The sequence below is a fragment of the Leopardus geoffroyi genome, chromosome A1, assembly GCF_018350155.1.
Source record: "Leopardus geoffroyi isolate Oge1 chromosome A1, O.geoffroyi_Oge1_pat1.0, whole genome shotgun sequence".
NCBI lineage: Eukaryota > Metazoa > Chordata > Mammalia > Carnivora > Felidae > Leopardus > Leopardus geoffroyi.
Window position 1 is genome coordinate 830,094 of NC_059326.1, and position 8,975 is coordinate 839,068.

An 8,975-nucleotide genomic window follows, 5' to 3' on the forward strand; every position below is an offset into this window, starting at 1 on the left:
CTGTGAGATCATGACCTGAGCCGAAGTCAGATGCTTAACTAACTGAGCCTCGGGGTGCCCCAACAAATCTAACCTTTTTACAGATACTCAAAATGGCTACTTTTTAAAAATGTTTTTATTTATTTTAGAGACAAAGAGAGACAGAGCATGAGCAGGGGAGGGGCAAAGAGACAGGGAGACACAGAATCTGAAGCAGGCTCCAGGCTCTGAGCTGTCAGCACAGAGCCTGACGCAGGGCTCGAATGCATGGATTGTGAGATCATGACCTGAGCCGAAGTTGGATGTTCAACCGACTGAGCCACCCAGGTGCCCCTCAAAATGGCTATTTTTAAAAAATTACTCTTAGAAATTTTTAATTAAAATTACTCTTAACATAGTAATACCAGCAAACATTTAATAAATATCTAACAGGGGATAGGCACTTTGCACCTAATCTGTCATATGACCCAACAACTCTTAAGAGGTAGATTTTAAGAATGAAGTCTTGAATTAAAATGCTGTTAGGTATGGAGTGCCTGGGTAGCTCAGTCAGTTAAGAACCTGACTTCTGGGGGCGCCTGGGTGGCTCAGTCGGTTAAGCGTCCGACTTCAGCTCAGGTCATGATCTCGCGGTTCGTGAGTTCAAGCCCCGCGTCGGGCTGTGTGCTGACAGCTCAGAGCCTGGAGCCTGTTTCGGATTCTGTGTTTCCCTCTCTCTCTGACCCTCCCCTGTTCATGCTCTGTCTCTCTCTGTCTCAAAAATAAATAAGTGTTAAAAAAAATTTAAAAAAAAAAAAAAAAAAAAAAAAAAAGAACCTGACTTCTGAAGCTCAGTTCACAATGTCACAGTTTGTGAGTTGGAGCCCCGCGTCGAGCTTTGTGCTGACAGCGCAGAGCGTGCTTCAGATCCTCTGTCTCCCCCTCTCTCTGCCCTTTCTCTGCTCACTCTCTCTCAAAAATAAACAAATATTAACAATAATAATAATAATGCTGTTAAGTTTAATTGGGAATGGGAAGGGACAGGAGGAAATTTCAAGAGATGATAACGTTCTCTATCCTGATAGTTTGAATTAAACAAATGTTATTTATCTAAAATCACCAAATTGTACACTGAAAATTTGTTCATTTTGCTGTATGCAGAGGTCAAATACCTCAAAAATAATATTGGACTCTAGTTACTAGTAAGCATGCTGGATGGGTGCCTGGGTGACTCAGTCGGTTGAGCATCCGACTTCGGCTCAGGTCATGATCTCACGGTTCGTGAGTTCGAGCCCCGCGTCAGGCTCTGTGCTGACAGCTCAGAGCCTGGAGCCTGCTTCAGATTCTGTGTCCCCCGCCCCGTCTCTCTCCGCCCCACCTCTGCTTGTGCTCTGCCTTTCAAAACTGAATAAACATTAAAAAAAAAAATTTTAATAATAAGCATGCTGGAGTGTTTAAGAGTCAAGAACTGATGCATGAAAAGATGAATAGATATGTGAAAAACACATTAGAAGAAAACTTAAGTATGAATCTAGATGGTGGATCTATGGATGTTCATTTCTACGTATCTGAAACTTTTCATAATAAAATGTTAGGGGTAGAAGGATAAAGAGAACTTGGTGAGGACTTTCTAAAAGTGAAAAGTGCTTCCAGAGGATGTCTCCTCTTCAGATTCAGTCAAGTATAATCACAATGTCATATATTTTGTTTTTCCACAGAGGAAGCAGAAAATCCCCAATTTTTATGTTAAATCAAGTAATTTTTTTTACAGTTGGCAATGAATTCAATTTTTAATACTTTTGAGCCAAATGAAATGTTTATGCTGTCAGGAATTTTCAATGCCATGATCCTTCTTCAAAGTTTATACTCTTCATGGTTTTAAATAATTCCACACCGGAGTTTCTCAACTTTAGCACTACTGACATTATGGGCAAGATAATTCTTCGGGGGGGGGGGGGGGGGGGGAGGGAGGGAGGGGGTCTGTGCATTACAGGAGACTTAATAAGCCAATAGAAACAACCCCCACTTCTGACAATGAAAGATGTCTCCAGACATCGTCAAATGTCCCCTGGGAAGCAGAACCACTCCATGTAAGAACCACTGCTGTTGGGGCACCCAGGTAGCTCACCTGATTAAGCTTCAGGTCTTCATCTCAGGGTGGTAAATTCAAGCCCTGCATTGGGCTCCATGCTGGGTACAGAGCCTACTAAAAAAAAGGGGGGGTTGCAATGCCTGGGTGGCTCAATCAGTTAAGCCTCCGCTTAACTCTTGGTTTCAACTCAGGTCATGATCTCACTGTTTGTAAGGTTTGTGAGATGGAAGGACAAAGAGCCTCCTTGGGATTCTCTCCCTTTCAGTAGGCCCCTCCCCCACTGGCATGCATGTGCTCAAAAACCACTGCTGTAAATCTGTACTAAAGTATCTGTAAAATCAATTAAAATTATGTGTTTGAAATGAAACCAAATATTTGTTTACTTCATGACTCAGAATAATGATACCGAGGTAACTTTTACTAAGCAGGTAGTATATTCCAGCTCTTCATTTTTTCATATATATTCACAAATATGTATGCATTATCTTCTACTGGTCTCATCAACAATCTTATAAAGTGGGTTATTACTATCCCCACTTCACTTATAGGTAAACAGGCCTAGAGGGGTTGAAACAACTTGCCAAAAAATCTGGCCATTTGCAGCAACGTGGATGGAACTGGAGGGTATTATGCTAAGTGAAATCAGTTGGTCAGAGACAGACATATACCATATGTTTTCACTCTTATGTGGTTCCTGAGAAACTTAGAAGACCATGGGGAGGGGAAGGGGGAAAAAAAAAGTCACAGAGAGGGAGGGAGGCAAACCATAAGAGACTATTAAATACTGAGAACAAACTGAGGGTTGATGGGGGATGAAGGAAAGGGGAAAGTGGGTGATGGGCACTGAGGAGGGCACTTGTGAGGATGAGCACTGGGTGTTGTATGGAAACCAATTTGATGATAAATTATATTTAGTAAAAACAAACAAAAGAAATAACTTGCCAAAGATCTATACAAAATTCATAATCTCTACCAAATACATCATAAATCCCTCCTTTCAGCTAGTGTCCCAGCATTACTCTGTATAAAAAGTACAAGTACAGGTTCTTAACTAAAAATAATACAAAAAGTATCAAGAAACTAGGTGACTATCCCAAGTTACAGATTGCTTGTAATAAGGTCAAATGATGTACATTGGATCCTTTCCAAAGGCTCATTCCAAAGCACCTGATATTTTTCTCATTGTTCAACTAATAGTTAAAAGTTCCCACTGTAATAGTACTAATCCACTGAGATAAATTGGAAACAGACTTCAAGTCAATCAATAGAAAGTTGATCGGGTAAATGGCAGTCCATTCATACTGTGAAATACAATATGGTCATTAAAAATCAATCTCATGACATAAAAGATACCAGATATATTAAATGAAAACCTCAAAACACAACAGAGTATATAGTATGGTTTGATTTTTTATGGAAAAATGAAAGATTAACAGTGATTACATTTAATGTGTTAGGGGACAATCTTTCACTAAAATTAAAACTGTAGTAAGAAAACTTCCCTGAACTAAAAGAGCATTTGAAATTATATGCTAGACAGGCCTACTAAGGAGATTGTGCAACATCTTCTCTAATGTTTGACATTCCTTAAGAAACACACAGCATTTCATACTTAAAAACAAAAAGCACGAGGGGAAAGGGTTTAATCCGCAATGACTATATTAAATTCAGTTGATTTTTAACTCTTTAATTACAACAGTGGTTCTCAAACCTTAGCAAACATTAAGAATAACATGGAGGGCTAGCTAAAACCCAAGATTGAGGGCCCCAACCCACAATTTCTGATTCAGTAGATCCTGGGTGGGCCTTAGAATTTGCATTTCCAACAAATTCCCAGTTAACTGATGAGGTGAGACAATTTTTAGATGGGGTAGTCAGCACTGCTAGCATGAACAGTAGGGAATATAAGTGGCCTTCTGCTTACACTGGGAGGATACCTGAATCTGTTGGACAGGGAACACACGTCTATAAATCACCGCTCCAGAAGTCTGGTTTACTAAAGTTAAAAGTAGGGGGAAGAAAAAGATAAAAGCAGAAACTGAGTTCAGATCAAACTAATACCAGTTTTAACAACATTAAACTAGCTGTAAAATGCACCACAGGGGCACCTAGCTGGCTCAGGCTGAGTAGTGAGCGGCTCTGGAGTTCGTGAGTTCAAGCCCCACTCTGAGCATAGAGATTACTTACATATATACATATAATATAATCTTTTTTTAAAAGGTTATATTAATACATATAAATAATCTTTTTTTTAAAAAAATGCACTACAACTTTTCAGTTAATTTATCCAATCTAAATTGTCAGTAACAAGCCAAAACCTAAAAAGAAGCTTTTAGGTCTAAAATTCCACAAAATGTATCCAAAATAAACAGTCTATTTCAACCCTAAAGTACCACAGGCTCACATCATAATACGGCTTTATGATCTTATGAGGAAATGCCACTTAAATTCTTTTTCCCAACCATTACATATTAGCAATGCTGACCCTATAACAGCTCAAAAATGTTGTCTCACCTTACCAATTAACTGGAAAACGACAACTACCAGTGTAAGACAATTTATTTGCATTTAGTATTTCCAGGGGCATCTGGGTGGCTCAGTCAGTTAAGCCTCCAATTTCAGCTCAGGTCATGATCTCTAGGTTCTTGAGCTCCAGACCCACATGGGGCTCTGTGCTGATGGCTCAGAGCCTGGAGCCTGCTTCAGATTCTGTGTCCTCCCTCTCTCTCTGCCCCTCCCCCTCTCGGGCTCTCTCCCTCTCTCTCTCTCTCTCAAAAAATAAACATTAAGGGGCGCCTGGGTGGCGCAGTCGGTTAAGCGTCCGACTTCAGCCAGGTCACGATCTCGCGGTCCGTGAGTTCGAGCCCCGCGTCAGGCTCTGGGCTGATGGCTCAGAGCCTGGAGCCTGTTTCCGATTCTGTGTCTCCCTCTCTCTCTGCCCCTCCCCCGTTCATGCTCTGTCTCACTCTGTCCCAAAAATAAATAAACGTTGAAAAAAAAAAAAAATTAAAAAAAAAATAAACATTAAAAAAATTGTTTTGGGGTACCTGGGTGACTCAGTTGGTTAAGTGTTCGACTCCAGCTCAGGTCATGATCTTACAGTTTGTGGATTCAAGCCCCGCATCGGGCTCTGTGCTGACAGCTCAGAGCCTGGAGCCTGCTTTGGATTCTGTGTCTCCCTCTCTCTTTGCCCCTCCCCCATTCTCTCTCTCTCAAAAATAAACATTAAAATTTTTTAATTGTTTTTTAAATGACAATATAATCTAAAAATATATATCAGATAAAATTACGCCACTATTAGAGCCACTACACCACCATTACACACTACAGCCACTATATCATTACTTACGTTCAGATCAGGTATACACTATGTTGTTTTCCTAAGCAGAAAGATACATAACTCAGAAATATTTAAAGTTTTTAAATTTACCTGTTTATCATAGAGCTCAGATTAAACAGTAAAGTTATCCATAAAGTCAAATCTTTTAAGCTAAATTCTAATTTCCTACTGGCAAATTTTTAACATTCCTACACCAAAAAATAACATGACAGGTTTAGAGGAGCATATCCCAAAGAGGCAGACAACAGCAGCCTCTCTCACCTCCCCATTTCATAATCCCATTAAGACTTTTTTTTAAAAAGAAACTAGGGGCGCCTGGGTGGCTCAGTCGGTTGAGCGTCCAACTTCGGCTCAGGTCACGATCTCACCGTCCGTCCGTGAGTTCGAGCCCCGCGTCGGGCTCTGGGCTGATGGCTCAGAGCCTGGAGCCTGCTTCTGATTCTGTGTCTCCCTCTCTCTCTGCCCCTCCCCCATTCATGCTCTGTCTCTCTCTGTCTCAAAAATAAATCAACATTAAAAAAAAAATTAAAAAAAAAAAGAAACTAATAGCAATGAATTGTGCTGTCCAACACAGTAGCCACTAACCACAGGTGGCTATTTAAATTTAAAAGTAAGTAAAATTTAAAGTTCAAATCCTCAGGCACAAGTGCTACATTTCATGTGCTCAAGAGTCACATATGGCTAGTAGCTACCACATCGGACAGCACATATACATAGCATTTTCCATCACTACAGAAAGTTCTATTGGCAGGGCTACTAATACACTAAAGGAGAAAGGATTCTTAGTAGCTTTAAAGACAGAAAGGAATAAGATTTTTCCATGTTAAGATATTTACTATTGGATTATTTTTAAGTGCAAAGCTCCCAAAACAAAGGGAAATGGAGTCCTACCATTCTTCCTCCCGAATGTAAACTTTAGAACAGACCAACATGGTGCCAGAAGCTAAAGACTATGAAAATGTTAAATAACATCCTTTTGGAAAGTTTACTAAAAGTTGCCTAACCTCACTTCCTTTAAAATAACTTTTGGATTTATATTAAAAATAACTTTACCAAATGACAGGCTGTTTCCCTACTGTCCTAAAGGTAATGATTTATAATTTTACGTTTAAAACGCACTGATCATTTAACTTGAATTTCAAGGACATTTTCGGGTCTCGTTAATATTCTATGAAGATATACCCTTCTCTTGAAGCCATTTAAGATTTTAGATGTTCAAATGTTCTCCCTAAAAAAAATACAATGTCACAAAATTACAATCAATTCTGTCTACATATTAAAATTTTGCCTGGGTCAATCATGAAGAGAACGCAATTTTGAAAGTTAAAGTTCCAAAAAGAAGCTTCCACAAACTGCAAAGCACGTAAAATTTGAGGGTCAAACTAGAAAGGCAACACATGCAGAAAAAGTACTTGTGTAAAAATATCTCCAACAAAGGTATTTTCTTGGGGAAAAAACCTAGCATCTAAATCTGAATTACAATGAAGCTATGTAAGTGACACTGATTCACCACAAAGCACTCAGGAAAACTGAAGAGAGTAGATATTTGCCCTGTTAAGAAGAGTATACCCTCGCTGTTTGATGAATTTTTTTGTTCGATGTAAGGGAGGCAGAATTTTTGCAAGATACTGGAAAACTTTTTAAGATCTGGACTAAAAAAAAGGTAAAATGTGTACTCTTCCAGCAACAAAACGTGCCCATAAAATATAAAATATATTTCTATATGATTTTATATATATAATTCATTCCCCCCCCCCCCCCGAAAAAAAAACAACGTAGAAACTTCCAGAATGTTTGGGAGAGGAAGCATATTACATTAGCTATCCAATAATCCAACACCGTCCAGACACTGCAGCGTTTCAGAACTAGGCGGTTTAAGATGTGCTGCGCTGAGGCGGGGTGAGAAACGACACGGTTTACCTTTAAACGCTTCCAAGTCTGGCTGAAACCAGGGAGATCGGTCGGAAAACGTTTTTAAGAAGCGAGTCCGCTGGCTGCTCTTCCACGCCCCACGAAATTTCCGGTGAGACCGGAGCTGCCCTTCCAAATTCGTATCTAAGGCCCTCACGACACAGTTTCGCCGGGAGAAGTCTCACCCCAAAACACGGCGGCCCCCTCCCCTGCCCCCGGTGGGAAGCAGGCGACGGGAACCCCTAGGCGGGGGAGCCGCCGCAGCCCCCGGAGCGCGGGCCAGCGGAGGCCGCCGCGCGCACCGCCGAAAACGCTGGCGACGGCCACCGCGGAGGGCCGGGGAGCCCGGGCCCGCTCGTCGGAAATACGGGGGCTACGACGCCGCCCGGGGGACAGGCCGGTCCGGCGCGGCGGGGGAAGGCCGGGACGACAGGCGCCGCGATGTTCACAGGCCACAGAAAGGGCCGCGGCTGTGCCCAGGGCTTTCGCCGAGGCGTCCGGCGCGGAGGCTGCCTGCGGCGCCCCGCTCCCTTCACGCCCCCTTCCCCTGACAAGGCTGCGGCCGGGGCCCGACACTCACCAAACGGATGAAGCCGAAGCCACGGTCCCGATTGATGAAGACCTCGCTGGGCTCGCCGTAGCGCTCGAAGAGCCGCTTGAAGTCCTCCTCCGTGATGTCCGTGGGCAAGTTCCCCACGAAGAGGCGGCAGCGCTGCGTGTACGTTTTCTCGCCCGGCTTGAGGAAGCTCTTGATGTCGATGGTGAAGCCCATCTCCTCGTCGGGGTGGTCCTCCGGGGGCACCGGGGCAGGTGGCGCCGGCTCCCCAGCCAGCGCGAGCGCCATGGCGGCCGTCGGCTCGCTCTCGCCTGCCGCAGACTCCAGAGCGCGAAGGCGGGCCGGGTTTTTCTCAATGCGTACTTGCTTCAGGTTTCCTCTTAACATCATCTTAGGGAGTGCACTTATACCGGACAGAATTCTAGATCTATAGCTGTATCACTATATATGCCTACAGAAACGGAATATGGAAGGACAAAGTCAGAGAAGACGCCTAGGTCGCCACGCCGGCTGCCCTACCCCGAAGGACTCACGCCCGAGGCGGCTGCACGTTCAAAATGGCGCTGCCACAAGCCGCAGCGACAAGAAGAGACGCCGGCCGTAAGTCCCGCCCCACCGCAAAGGCCGGCGCCGGAGCTGACGCGCCTGCGCAGTATCGGCGCGAACCGGCACGGTGGCTAGCGTGCGCCGGGGCGCGACGTTACTAGAGCTGCGGGTTCGAGCAACCTCCTAGGCGGGCAGAAATGCGGTTTCCTGACCTGAGTGAGTTAGCCGAGTGTTGGACTGCGTCGGGTGAAAATTTGTGCGATGCGGGCAGCAGTGTGTGAAAACACAGTGATTGGGGAACATCCATATTTTAAATATCCTGCTCAATTTTCAGTGACTATGAAAAAATGAAAATTTGCAGATTTTATGCATAGCCTTGAAGAAGATGTTTCCCACTAATTGAAACACGTAAAAACACATTTCAGCCCGTTTCGACAGCAAGCTTTTTATTATATTTACTGAGACTATAAAATAATTGTGCTATTGGTTATTCACCTCAGAGAAGGACTCCATGAAATTGCTTATGAAATTCTGAACTCTTACGGACCACATTCTGTGAGAAGGGTCAACAT

At 43.3% G+C, this 8,975-nt stretch overlaps 1 protein-coding gene across 2 annotated transcripts in view; it reads right to left on the minus strand.

Moving 5' to 3' along the window:
* Window positions 1–8,445, minus strand: part of PSPC1 (paraspeckle component 1) — a 109,599-nt gene extending 101,154 nt beyond the window's left edge. The window contains exon 1 of one of the 2 annotated variants that reach the window (XR_006702943.1): window positions 7,882–8,427. Coding sequence is in view for 1 of the 2 variants with exons in the window: in XM_045443810.1 (XP_045299766.1) it covers window positions 7,882–8,247 (366 nt within the window). In the remaining variant the exon portion in view is untranslated. Of the gene's footprint in view, window positions 1–7,881 lie in introns of both variants that reach the window. The other variant, XM_045443810.1, reaches the window with a different exon arrangement.
* Between the last annotated feature and the right edge of the window lie 530 nt (window positions 8,446–8,975).